Below are 13925 nucleotides of genomic sequence, written 5' to 3'. Positions count from 1 at the left end.
TAGGCCATCCCACAGACCTGTGGATGTGAAGAGCGGGGATTCGAAATCTATAATCATGGAATTTATTTGCGAAAGCTTCTTCAGAAAAATAATGTACCCTGTTGTATGTTTACAGGGAATTAGGAAGACAAATTGTGGATGTAACTGTGATGAGAAGACTAAGCATACATATTGTGTTGTTGTTTAACGCCGTGTGACGGCGGTCTGTAAATATCCAGAAAATCCATCCGTCTACGCAATTGGGATACGATGAAATATGCATTTACAAAGGCTGAGAGCCGGACCACCCGATCCAGTTAGTCGCTTCTAACGGGAGGCATTGGGTTGTTGAAGATCATTCCTGACCCTGATCTTTACAGGTCGGAGCAAACATAAGTACCACCAACTGGAAATAAGATGATACATTTCTAACGTGGACTGACCCACGCTGACTGTTATAGCTCTCATCTTACGTTGTCTATGAGTGTTTTCATTGACATTTCATTTGATCTAATACTTTTATAACATGCTTGACGACTGTCTAAATTGATTAAGCTGTAGTTACTCTCTAGGTAGAAGCTCACAGTGGCGTATTTTGCACATTATTGTTTCAACCCTCAATTACCATTCATTACATTGCAAAAGACAAATATATACTAAACAAGTCAATACTAGTTTAAACACAAGTTTGAGAAAACACAGCCACGTGCCAGCACACTGACAAGAGACGTTGGTGTGGGCCGTCGTTTAACTATACAATAATTTTGAGAGGATGTAGACTGTCCCTACTACCTATCAAGTAGTTGATGTTGATATTGTCCACGCAACAGTAGCGACACTGAGATCTCTTCATCACCGTGTTATTTAAAATGTCTTCGCAAAAGTAGCGACACTGAGAACTCTTCATCACCGTGTTATTCAAAATTTCTCCGCAAGAGCAGCGACACTGAGATCTCTTCATCACCGTGTTATTTAAAATGTCTTCGCAACAGTAGCGACACAGAGATCTTTTCATCACCGTGTTATTTAAAATGCGGTGTTAGCGTTGGGCGTCTCAGCTTCGACTGGAGTAGGTCCAATAGTTTTTCAGATATTGTAGTAAATGTCGGTACCTTAAATTACCTTCCAGACTATAGGTGGCGCAGTCGGATGTAGCGATCTTGGGCGGGGTAGGTTACCCTTGGTCGTCCCGACCTTGGCCGATCAGGTGTTGACCAATGCTGTTGAAACCGATCCCATAGCCTTGTGATGGTGCTTGGCGCTACATTGAAAACCCTGGCTACAGCTCACCGGGATTCCACTGCCTACAAGCGGCCTATGACGGACGTTGCTTCTTTGCACTTCTCTTAATCTTGACAAGTTGTTGAACTGTCACTATTCCATTGATACAGATGCCAGGTAATCAAAAATACGGCGAAACCGCATTATCAGTGGTTCATATTGGGACTTTAATACCGTTCATAGTGCTGCTGCACGTGCAGTATGTGCAGCTCCATGGCCCTTTTTTAATGTACTGTGTGCGTTTTTCCTAATCGTACGTGTTTCCAGACGCATGGTTTGTATGTCCTTGGTGTGATCATTTTGATCCGGAAAATTTGTCACTGACACCACGACACATGAAACCGCTTCATTTTGCACCTCTTGGTCTGCTAATTTTGTATATGGCCAAAAATATATGTTTTGCGTTTCTTGTTTTGAAGAGTATGTGTTAATTCTGAGCTCGATCGTTATACGCAGAATAAGCAGAGGCAGCCGAACCACATTTCGCTCCTCATTTAGTAAGGCCTGAAGTGTGGATAATGAGTGCTATTGCATGACTTGTTTAGAAAATTGATTGATTGGGATGATTTCTCTTTCAGTATCTTCTGAACTGACGATATATCACTGTTTGGATAATTATTACTGATGTGATAGTTTAGTATCCCTTTTCAGAGTATATATTGGCCACACAACTTGTATGCGACAGGGAGACGCTAGACTCCTCTAATGTTACATTACACAGTCTCACAACACACGGCCTTCGCGAAGACAAACCATGGGTTGACAGCATGAACAACAACCACGCTGTCGCAGTACGAGGTCACACAATCCACCAGGTCTCCACTGGAGGAATCTCCAGCGACCAACAGTGGCCACCAGGGATATTGCCACAATGGCTAGTGAGGCAAGTAAACTTGTTGCTTGAATTGCTATAATTATCATTAATGTAACTGGAGAGTTATACATATGCGCTTATCATTTTTTAATGTTTAAAATAATGTTTCCTTGAGAGCGCATGAAACAAGTGCTTGTGCCTACACGTGGCCCTATGCTCCTGTGATGGACAAGGAGGTTGTAATGTACACCTACCATAGGAATCGATATTCTATTTTCCCTTCATGTGTGACCAGGGAGCATACACAGCCATCTGTTGAGATCCTGTCACGCTGATACACTTTTTTATCTGCAGGATACCGATCAATGTCAGACCCACCTGCATCGCTTCTGCTGTGTGCATATTGCCGGTCAGTGCGCGGTCCAGGCAGGGACTCACCCCCCTGATTTGTTGGCATTACAAATGTCATATGTCAGCAGCACGACGAAATATCCGCGAGGTCGACGTGTTCATTTCAGGATCTGAAAATCGTAGTTAATTTACGTTTGCTAAGTGCTAGCTAAATATACAGCTTCAGGCCATCACTAATGCACGGGGTCTTGCAGCCGCTATAGTTCTCACCTCTTAAATCTAGGCTTAACATGGTTATGAAGATAGATTCTCTGATTGATTTAAGCATTACTAACATAAACATACCCACAGAATGCGGTCGTATATACGTTTAACGTCTGGCCAATGTGACAAAACGGTTTTGAAAGGTTTGTGACCCATACATAAATCGCTTTCTGCAGGTAGTGTTTATGTATCAGTGATATCGGAGATCACGAGAGATTCTAATTGTATGTCACCTTAATATTGCCACACTTGATAATATACGTACAATTCCACTGTGTGTTTCAGTTAAATGGGTTACAATACAGTATAGTTTGTCATACAGACCCTGAAACAAACATATCCAATACAGCCCATGCAATTTAGCAAGTCGAGATTACCTCTAGATTATAAATGAAAATGAAGATAGTCTCTGGACTCCTTTTTATTACATTTCATGACTTTAATTTAGCAAACGTTTTTATCCGTAACATATTTTCATTTCAGAGACTAGATGTTAGTCTAAGTACAGTACAACACATTGCTATACCGTATGTGTTAACTATACTGAGGTCATTGATCCAAGACAAGTCTCACTCAAATCAGGCAGCATGGTATTAATAACAAGAAAACACTTCCATGGCGTGCCGAGTATGATGTTGTGAAGGCGCTACGACGTGAGGCGAAAGTTCATGACACGTCCTCTGTAAATGACTGCCAAGGCGGTCAGAACTGTGAGGAATATAACGGAAAGAGTGGTCGGTGACATTTCTATCCACGAGGTACAATCGCTATGTGTGAGGTATGTGATGTGACTGTCTACAGGGGTTGCACGCTGAATGTCACTGCAACGGTTTCAACCAAGGGTAGCACCTTCGACTCAAGGTAACAGTTTACGAGTAAGGATAGCACCTCAATGTCAAGGTTACAGTTTACGATAAAGGGTGGAACGCTCAATGTCAAGGTAACATTTTACGATAACTGGTGGAACGCTCAATGTCCGGGTAACATTTTACGATAAAGGGTGGAACGCTCAATGTCAAGGTAACAGTTTACGATAACTGGTGGAACGCTCAATGTCCCGGTAACAGTTTACGATAACGGGTGGAACGCTCAATGTCACGGTAACCGGTAAAATTTAGATTTTGTAACGTTATGGCAACTGCATGCGTAATTTAAGTGAGGGGGTTATCCCCAGTGACAAATGTAAACGGTTAGACTCTATGTCTCGTATCATATTTAATTCTTGTACGAGTTAAGGTCATAGAAATGAGTGTGAGTGAGTGAGTTTGGTTTAACGCCGCTTATAACAGTATTCTAGTTATATCACTGCGTGTCAGCTTAATGTGGGAGGAAAGCCCGAAGTGATGCAGGTCTCAGACGTTTACTATTTCGATGAAACCCACGAGCACGGGTATGCTGCTGACAAACCAAGAAACATAATCGGGGCGAACCGGGATTCGAACCCACAATCATAGGTTTCTGTCATGCCCAAGGGACGCAACTCTGCACAGCGAATCGCGGCGCCTTAGACGACTGGGTCACCCGTGCCCCCTCAATGAAATGAATACTTTTACCTGTTCCTTAATAATTACAGATTTATCATGTTCACATTGGAAGGACTACTTCTATTAACCAAACATTACGAGGAACTAACTTGAACATAATTGCATCCACAAAGTAAATACATTTCACTGTCCTATATGCTGATATCTATTACAAGTGCTACAGAATAAAGCAATACCCATTAGACATCACGCATGTCTCAATTTAATAAGGAACCATTGACTGTATACTCTGAAAAAGAAGGATAATTTAGTCCAACCCTTCTGAGATTCTGGAACTCACAGTCAAGACTGTACTCATTGTGCTCTACGCTTCCAACGCCATTGACAATGAAAAGAATTAACGTGAAACTGCCAATTCTAAGCGTTCGCAATAACATAATGCTTACAAGTGTGATTGAATTCCCCGCTGCAACAGCACGCGTTGGTCAAGTTAGAACACCACTTGACAGGCTGACGGATGGACAGATCATTTCCTGAGGAGCACGGCCGTGTTCCCATTCAGGGTTATTGTAAGGGGACGCTCTCACCCGCCGAATGTCGTGTAGGGCAAAAGTATAAAAACGTATTTGTTATATTACAGTTACTCTGATAGTCAACCAATGCAAATCACATCCACTCACTTAATGCATGCTGTTACTCTGCTAAATCGCCTTTTACTGTGCTTAATCGCATGTTACTGTGCTGAATCGCCTGTTACTCTGCTTAATCTTCCGTTACTTCTTTAATGCATGCTGTTACTATGCTTAATGCATGTGGTTACTCTGCCAAATCGCCTGTTACAGTGCTAAATCGCCTGTTACTCTGCTTAATCTCCTGTTACTCTGCTTAATCGCCTCTTACTCACTTAATACATGCTGTTGCCCTGCTTAATCTCCTGTTACTGTGCTTAATCTCTTGTTACTCTGCTAAATCTCCCGTTACTCTGCTTTATCGCCTGTTACTCTGCTTAATCGCCCATTACTGTGCTAGATCTCCTGTTACTCTGCTAAATCTCCCGTTACTATGCTTAATCGTCTGTTACTGTGTTAGATCGCCCGTTACTGTGCTAAATCTACTGTTACTCTGCTTAATCTCCTGTTACTCTGCTTAATCGCCTGCTACTCTGCTTGATCAACTAATACTGTGCTTAATCTCCTGTTACTGTGCTAAATCTCCTGTTGCTATGCTTAATCTCCTGTTACTGTGCTAAATCTCCTTTTACTCTGCTTAATCGCCTGTGACTGTGCTAGATTGCCTGTTACAGTGCTAGATTGCCTGTTACTGTGCTAAATCTCCTGTTACTCTGCTTAATCGCCTGTCACTCACTTAATAATGCTGCTACCTTGCTTAATCTCGTGTTACTCTGCTAAATCTTGTGTTACTCTGCTAAAGCTCATGTTACTATGCTTAATCTCCTGTAACTTACTTAATGCACGATGTTACTCTGTTAAATCGCCTGTTACTTTGCTAGATCGCCTGTTACTGTGCTAAATCTCTCGTTATTCTGCTTAATCGCCTGTTACTCTGCTTGATCGACTGATACTGTGCTAGATCGCCCGTTACTGTGCTAAATCTACTGTTACTCTGCTTAATCTCCTGTTACTCTGCTTAATCGCTTGCTACTCTGCTTGATCAACTAATACTGTGCTTAATCTCCTGTTACTGTGCTAAATCTCCTGTTAGTATGCTTAATCTCCTGTTACTGTGCTAAATCTCCTTTTACTCTGCTTAATCGCCTGTTACTCTGCTTGATCGACTGCTACTGTGCTAGATCGCCTGTTACTGTGCTAAATCTCCTGTTACTCTGCTTAATCGCCTGTTAATCACTTAATGCATGATGCTACTCTGTTATATTTCCTGTTACTCTGCTAAATCGCCTGTTACTCTGCTAAATCCACACTGTTATTCTGTTTAATCCACACTGTTATTCTGCTTCATCCACATCGTTATTCTGCTAAATCTCCTGTTACTCTGCTAAATCGCCTGTTACTCTTCTAAATGCACATTGTTATTCTGCTTAATCCACACTGCTATTCTGCTTAATCCATGTCGTTATTCTGCTAAATCTCCTGTTACTCTGCTAAATCCACAGTTATTCTGCTTAATCTACACTGTTACTCTGCTTAATCTCCTGTTACTGTGCTAAATCTCCCTTTACTCTGCTTAATCTCCTGTTAATCTGCTTAATCGCCTGTTACTCTGCTTAATCGCATGTTACTCGCTTAATGCATGATGCTACTCTGCTAAATTTCCTGTTACTCTGCTAAATCGCCTGTTACTCTGCTAAATCCACACTGTTATTCTGCTTAATCCACATCGTTACTCTTTTAAATTCCTTTGTTACTCTGCTAAATCGCCTGTTACTCTGCTAAATCCACACTGTTATTCTGCTTAATCCACACTGTTATTCTGCTTAATCCATGTCGTTATTATGCTAAATCTCCTGTTACTCTGCTAAATCTCCTGTTACTCTGCTAAATCCAAAGTTATTCTGCTTAATCTACACTGTTATTCTGCTTAATCCACATCGTTATTCTGCTTAATCCACACTGTTACTCTGCTTAATCTCCCGTTACTGTGCTAAATCTCCCTTTACTCTGCTAAATCCACACTGTTATTCTGCTTAATCCACACTGTTATTCTGCTTAATCCATATCGTTATTCTGCTTAATCCACACTGTTACTCTGCTTAATCGCCTGTTACTCTGCTTACTCCACATGGTTATTCTGCTAAATCTCCTGTTACTCTGCTAAATCGCCTGTTACTCTGCTTAATCCACACTGTTATTGTGCTAAATCTCTTTTTATTATGTTAAATTGACAATCACATATGTTTGTGATATTGCTCGTAATTCATAGCCCATGTTCTTTGTATAAATCACCACTGCTATTCTGCTTAATCCTATGTATCCAGTGTTGACACCCATCTATCGCTATATTGAATTTCCTGTCACCCCGCTGACGCTCATCTATCAGCCTGATAATCGTGCTATTTCGTCAGTCTCTGTTACCATTTCTTGTTCCAGCACTTTAACCAACACGCCGTAAGATGGAAGGAACGCCATTAACTCATCTTTAATGAAACTACAAATTATATGAATATGACACTTGCTTAAAACCAAACACACTCAAAACCGACAAGGTGAATTTGATGACAAGTGGTACATTATTATGGGTTAAACGAAACGATGCATAAAGTGATGTTATAATATTCGGACATAAGTTAACTCAGTGTTATATTGGAATGAAGTTTCTTCTCGAGGGGAACAAATGTGCACAAAAAGTGATTGAAAAAAACCGCTTGGCGTGAGAGTTTCCTATAATTAGATGAGATTATTTTTCAAAGAACAAAACGTGACAGAATCATATGATTGTGAGATCGAATCGCCGATGATTCTTGGTTTGTCAGCATTATATCCGTGGTCGTTGCTTTCACCCAGATGGTATACATCCTACTGCTTCTGTTTGGCTGAGACTCCATGATATTAACGAAATACGCTAACGTCAATTCACTCACCTGAGAATAGTCCTGAAAATTAATAATCCATTGCACCAAAGGTCCAACATGTTGCATGTTTGTATCAGAGATTATATGATTTATGTGGCCCAATGAAGGATGTGTTTTATGGTAAGTTCACAACTATTTGATCGGAATAACATCATCCTGATTATGTTGGCTATATCTCTTTGGTGTATTGGAATTCGTTTTAATGTACCATACTGTTAGAATATATAACTACAAAACTCTCATCTTAGAACATTTCTTTGTGAGGCGCGTGTGGTGTGGTGATCCAACTCACGGGAGAAAACAGGATCCTATGTAGTATGTTTTTTGTTTTTGTTGAAAAACACGCGCGATAACGGCAGTTCTACCCGCCAGACAGACATGTAAGAATGACACGTGAGATTATATCCAACATGCATTCATTAGCAACATATCTTTATCTGAAAACTGACAAATAAAATTAGAAGTGCATTGAGATACTCACCTAAAGGCAAGACGAAGAAGAAGGGGAACCAGCATAATATAAACACCCCTACTACAATGCCCAACGTTTTGGCAGCCTTTTTCTCTCGTTTAAACTTGGCAATCCTTCCTGCTAATGTAAGTCGCGAGGCGGCTTTGCGACCCGACCCCTCAGAGTGTTCGCTGGAACTGCTACTTTGGTACATTGGGGAGGGGGTTTGAGGGCTCTTACCCGTATGAATTCGTAACGTCACTCCCTCAGATTCATCTATTTTAGAAGTTTTTACACCCGTGGACAAAAAGTTTGAATGTTTAACAGCCTCTTTATATATCCGTATGTACACAACCATGATGATGAAAGTTGGTATGTAAAATGAACCAGATACAGAAAACAGCACATATCCAAGCTGTGTGGTGACGCTGCACACCATAGGGTTGGGGTCGGCCGGTTCCTTCCACCCTATCAAAGGAGCTATTGAGATCGTCACTGACAGTATCCATACAAGCAAGATGATATACACGGCACGTTTCTCAGTCATGATGGTAGAGTGTTGAAGGGGTCGGGTCACCCCGATGTACCGGTCTATACTGATGACACATAGACTCATGATGGAGGCGGTGCAACACAAGACATCAATGGCGGCCCAAACATCACAGAATATCTGACCAAAAGCCCAGAAACTTAAAACTTCCAGACTCGCAGAGAAGGGCAGAACTGTCGTGCCCAAGAGGAGATCAGCTATAGCCAGATTGACAATGAAGTAATTAGTGGTGCTTCTGAGGTGAGAGTTGACAAACACGGCCAGCAGCACCAGCACATTGCCACACACAGTCATGACCACTATTAGCCCCAGAATTAGCCCCACGGGTATGGCTACTCTGAGGTCGATGACCCCTTCACCTGGGGATGTGGAGTTGGCGGTAGTATTATCCGAAAAAGTTGGAGTTGTGTTTAATGGGAATTCTTCCATCACACGTACACATACGTTCGTGGGACATGAAAGAACATGTTTGTAGTGAGAGGATGCGTTAATCCTTTGTGTTATCCAGACTTCTGTGCCTCTTTCTTCAATACTGAGATCACATCAGTCACATTCTGGGGTAACCAACTCGCAGTACATCATCACGTCCCTTAAGAAATTAAAACGGCTCCCATGTCTTCACAATCTGAAAGTAAAACAAAAATACTGTGAAAACAGCAAACAACAATTTACCCAATTTTCGCTTTTTATCAGTAATATAAGGCTCACTGAATTGGAAAACATGTAAAAACCGTTTGCTTCATTGATTTCAGAGGATGTAGAAATTGAATAGCTGCTTCAGACACCCCCGTGGTTCATACAGACTTGGAGCAGATAAGAACCTTTTCAAAGGCTTATGAGAAGGTTTTCTAGACGACAAGGACTGCTTTCAGATGTTCTCTTGCAGAAGCCAAGTTGAGCAAAAGGAGTTTGGTGTGAGTGGTCGGAGATGAGACTTGTCACTGGACGCACTGGCCAATGAGAGATCTATGTGGGCCGAGCCTTGTATTCCCAGATCAATACTTAAACGTTGGTCGATGCCTGCCTCCCGCCTGACGAACAGAGCTGGTTTAGGGTGTTCATTGACCAGACTGCCTTGAATGAGCCTACTTGTGTGGTGCTTGTGCCACTAGAGAGAGGGTGCCTCTAAGCAACACTGTCCTGTAGGTGTAATTAAGATATTGCCCATCAGGACTTTCACAGCTAGTCCTTTTTGAAGGGTAGCATGTCGTCGGTTAAGCTTTTTTCAAGATCGACAAGAAAGGACACTTTTGTTGCATAAGGCGATAGAAATAATCCTTTTGATTATCATAAACATTTCTTGATAGGGATGAAGGAATGGCTGTAGATCCATGTATATTAGTTGTATTGCTCTCCGATAATTTAGTGTAGAACAGCTTCACTTATCTCGATCGAATGTGTCAGAGCTTTTGTATTAACCTCATATTTTGACATCGATTTTGACCTTACCTTCTTATCATATCGATAAATCCAAGTTCTTTAGTAACAAAGTATTGCCTTCCCTCTCATAGTTTTTGACTGATTTCATTAATGTCAACTGTGGACAGTTTGAATGCGTCTCCTGAAACATAACTTCTAGTTAAGTCAAGCTGCCAGAAGACACTTGGAACTCGCATTATTATGTCAACACCATATAAGCAGTAATATGCGTAAAGGAAGGAAAGCTAAATTCATCCGAGTACAGTTATTGGTTGGCATGCATGTATAATCGGCTAGTCATGTGATGAAATGTCATGTGTAATAGGTCCGTCGATTATTCATGTCAGTTAAGGCTTCAGACACATCGACATGGTAGTGGACATAAGATATAAACATAGGAGTATGAAGGAGATCTCATGACTACAGCAGCCGTGGCACGACCTACACACGTGTGTTTCCCATGTAACCAAACAAACTTTTCTGAACCCAATGTCTTTTGTCATTACCAACAGTTACATGTCCAGGTGCAGCAGACACATGCTAGGGTACAAAACAATATATTAGAACCATTTTACACGATATATTACCATAAGGTAGTATCTGGCATTTTTTCTGAATACGTTATTTGTTGGAGAGTACATTTTCGGTACTGAATAATGGCGTAGAATAAGTGACCTTTTAGGAACACCGAACAAGTCAAATACCATACCAAGTTAAAGAGTTGGTATGGTTTTACGCAGCTTTTAGCAATATTCCAGCAATTGCACGACGGGGAACACCAGAAACGGGCTTCACACATTGTACCAATGTGGGGAATCGAACCCAGGTCTTCGGCGTGACCAGCGAACGCTTTAACAACAAGGCTTCCTCACCATCTTTCCTTTTAACAACTGACATGATCAAATTCATGAATATAAATAAAAGGAAAGTAATGATCCGAATTCACTAACTTGAGGAGAAAATATAAATATATGTAAGAAACGTGACCGTGAATTGTATACCAAATGTTGGTACTCTCTACATCCCCTAGTTACCAAATAAATTGTGTACCAATTGCTGGTACTCTCTACATCTTCTAGTTTCCCAAGATGAATTGTGTACCAAATATTGGTATTGTCTACATCTTCTAGTTACCCATTATGAATTGTGTACCAACTGTTGGTACTGTCTACATCTTCTAGTTAATCAAGATGGATTGTGTTCCACATATTGGTACTCTCTACATCTTCTACTTACCCAAGATGAATTGTGTACCACATATTGGTATTGTCTACATCTTCTAGTTACCCATTATAAATTGTGTACCAATCGTTGGTACTCTCTACTTCTTCTAGTTACCCATTATGAATTGTGCACAAACTGTTGATACTGGCTACATCTTCTCGCTACCCAAGCTGAATTGTGTACCAAATGTTGGTACTCTCTACATCTTGTAGTTACCCATTATGGATTGTGTACCACATGTTGATACTCTCTACATCTTCTAGATACCCATCCTGGTACTCTCTACGTCCTCGGGTTACCCATTATGAATTGTGTACCAATTGTTGGTTCTCTCTACATCTCCTAGTTCCCCAAGATGAATTGTGTACCAATTGTTGGTATTCTCTACATCTTCTAGTTACCCAAGATGAATTGTGTACCAATTGTTGGTCCTGTATAGATCTTCTAGTTACCCAAGATGAATTGTGTACCAATTGTTGGTCCTGTATAGATCTTCTAGTTACCCAAGATGAATTGTGTACCAATTGTTGGTCCTGTATAGATCTTCTAGTTACCCAAGTTGAATTGTGTACCACATGTGCGTGCTCTCTACTTCTTGTAGTTGCATATTATGAACTGTGTACAAATTTTGGTACTCTCTACATCTTCTAGTTACCCAGGATAAATTGTGTACCACATATTGGTACTTTCTACGTCTTCTTGTTACCAAAGATGAATTGTGTACCAATTGATGGTATTCTCTACATGTTTTAGTTACCCAAGATGAATTGTGTACCAATTGTTGGTACTCTCTACATCTCCAAGTTCCCCAAGATGAATTGTGTACCAATTGTTGGTATTCTCTACATGTTCTAGTTACCCAAGATGAATTGTGTACCAATTGTTAGTACTCTCTACATCTCCTAGTTCCCCAAGATGAATTGTGTACCAATTGTTGGTATTCTATACATCTTCTAGTTACCCAAGATGAATTGTGTACCAATTGTTGGTCCTGTATAGATCTTCTAGTTACCCAAGATGAATTGTGTACCAATTGTTGGTCCTGTATAGATCTTCTAGTTACCCAAGTTGAATTGTGTACCACATGTGCGTGCTCTCTACTTCTTGTAGTTGCATATTATGAACTGTGTACTACATATTGGTACTCTCCACATTTGTGAGATACACAAAATGACTTTGGTACCTATTACTGTTACTCTCTACATCTTGTAGTTACCTAAGATGAATTGTGTACGAAATATTGGCACTCTCTACATCTCCTAGATACCCAAGATGAATTGTGTACCAATTGTTGATGCTCTCTACATATCCTAGTTCTCCAGGATGAATTGTGTACCAAATATTGGTACTCTCTACATGTTTTAGTTACCCAATATGAATATTGTACCGATTGTTGGTACTCTCTACATCTTGTAGCTACCACAGATGGGTTGTGTTCCACAAATTGGTACTTTCTACGTCTTCCAGTTATCCAAGATGAATTGTGTACCGATTGTTGGCACTCTCTACATCTTGTAGTTACCACAGATGAGTTGTGTTCCACAAATTGGTACTTTCTACGTCTTCTTGTTACCCAAGATGAATTGTGTACCACATGTTGGTACTGTCTACACCTGCTTGTTACCCAAGATGAATTGTGTACCACATACTGGTACTCTCTACATCTTGTTGTTACCCATTATGAATTGTGTACCAATTGTTGGTACTCTCTACATTTTGTAGTTACCAAAGATGAATAATTGTGTACCAATTGTTGGTACTGTCTACATCTCCTGGTTACCCAAGATGAATTGTGTCACAATTGTTGGTATTCTCTACATCTCCTAGTTACCCAAGATGAATTGTGTACCAAATATTGGTACTCTCTACGCGTTTTAGTTACCCAAGATGAATTGTGTACCAATTGTTGATGCTGTCTACATCTTCTAGCTATCCAATTTGTTGAAGTTGTTCTCATTTCTCAACTGTGCAGATGATGTTGGTCAAAAAGCTTCCTTATCATACGTTCTCCCCCACAAACGCTCGCAGCTGCACGTAACATGCCCATCACCAGGCTGAACTAGGCTGATATCACCACGACAGGGATCCACATTCTGCCATGGATCGCCATACACACTAAGGTCTTGTCTTCCTCCATGGATATGTTAAATATTACTGATCACAAAGTCAAGGAAACAGCTCACACAAAACAAGTTGTTTTAAGCAGCGTATTTTGCGTACACGTCATACAAAAAGTCTCTTAGAGATGGTACTTGTTACCCTGCCTGGCGTTCGGCATAAACGGAAAGAAAGAAGGACTGAGTCGGCTCGGAGTGAGTATAATGTGAGATTTTCTTGCCAAACTTCAGAATGGTATCTCAGTTGGCAAGCATCATACAACCTGCATACATGTGGACTAGTACAAGCAGCCACACACTCACACACTCACACTCACGCACACTCACACTCACACACACTCACACACGCAAATGCACGACGTTAAACCAAATTTACCCTCACGTCACCTAACCATGCATGTTAAATGGGTCATTTTGTGACACCTCCGTGCTTTATATACACTT

The 13925-nt window shown here is 40.8% G+C and overlaps 1 protein-coding gene across 1 annotated transcript in view; it reads right to left on the bottom strand.

Annotated features, from left to right (window-relative positions):
* LOC139451798 (alpha-1A adrenergic receptor-like) overlaps positions 1–9150 on the bottom strand; it is a 52943-nt gene extending 43793 nt beyond the window's left edge. Inside the window, exon 1 of the mRNA XM_071233102.1 lies at positions 8202–9150. Coding sequence (XP_071089203.1) covers positions 8202–9150 — 949 coding nt within the window. The remainder of the gene's footprint in view (positions 1–8201) is intronic.
* Between the last annotated feature and the right edge of the window lie 4775 nt (positions 9151–13925).

The sequence above is a fragment of the Haliotis cracherodii genome, unplaced genomic scaffold (assembly GCF_022045235.1).
Source record: "Haliotis cracherodii isolate W230 unplaced genomic scaffold, xgHalCrac1.p SCAF_9, whole genome shotgun sequence".
In the NCBI taxonomy this organism is placed as follows: Eukaryota; Metazoa; Mollusca; class Gastropoda; order Lepetellida; family Haliotidae; genus Haliotis; species Haliotis cracherodii.
Note: the sequence above shows the minus strand (reverse complement) of the source record. Positions and strands in the feature narration are given on the sequence as shown.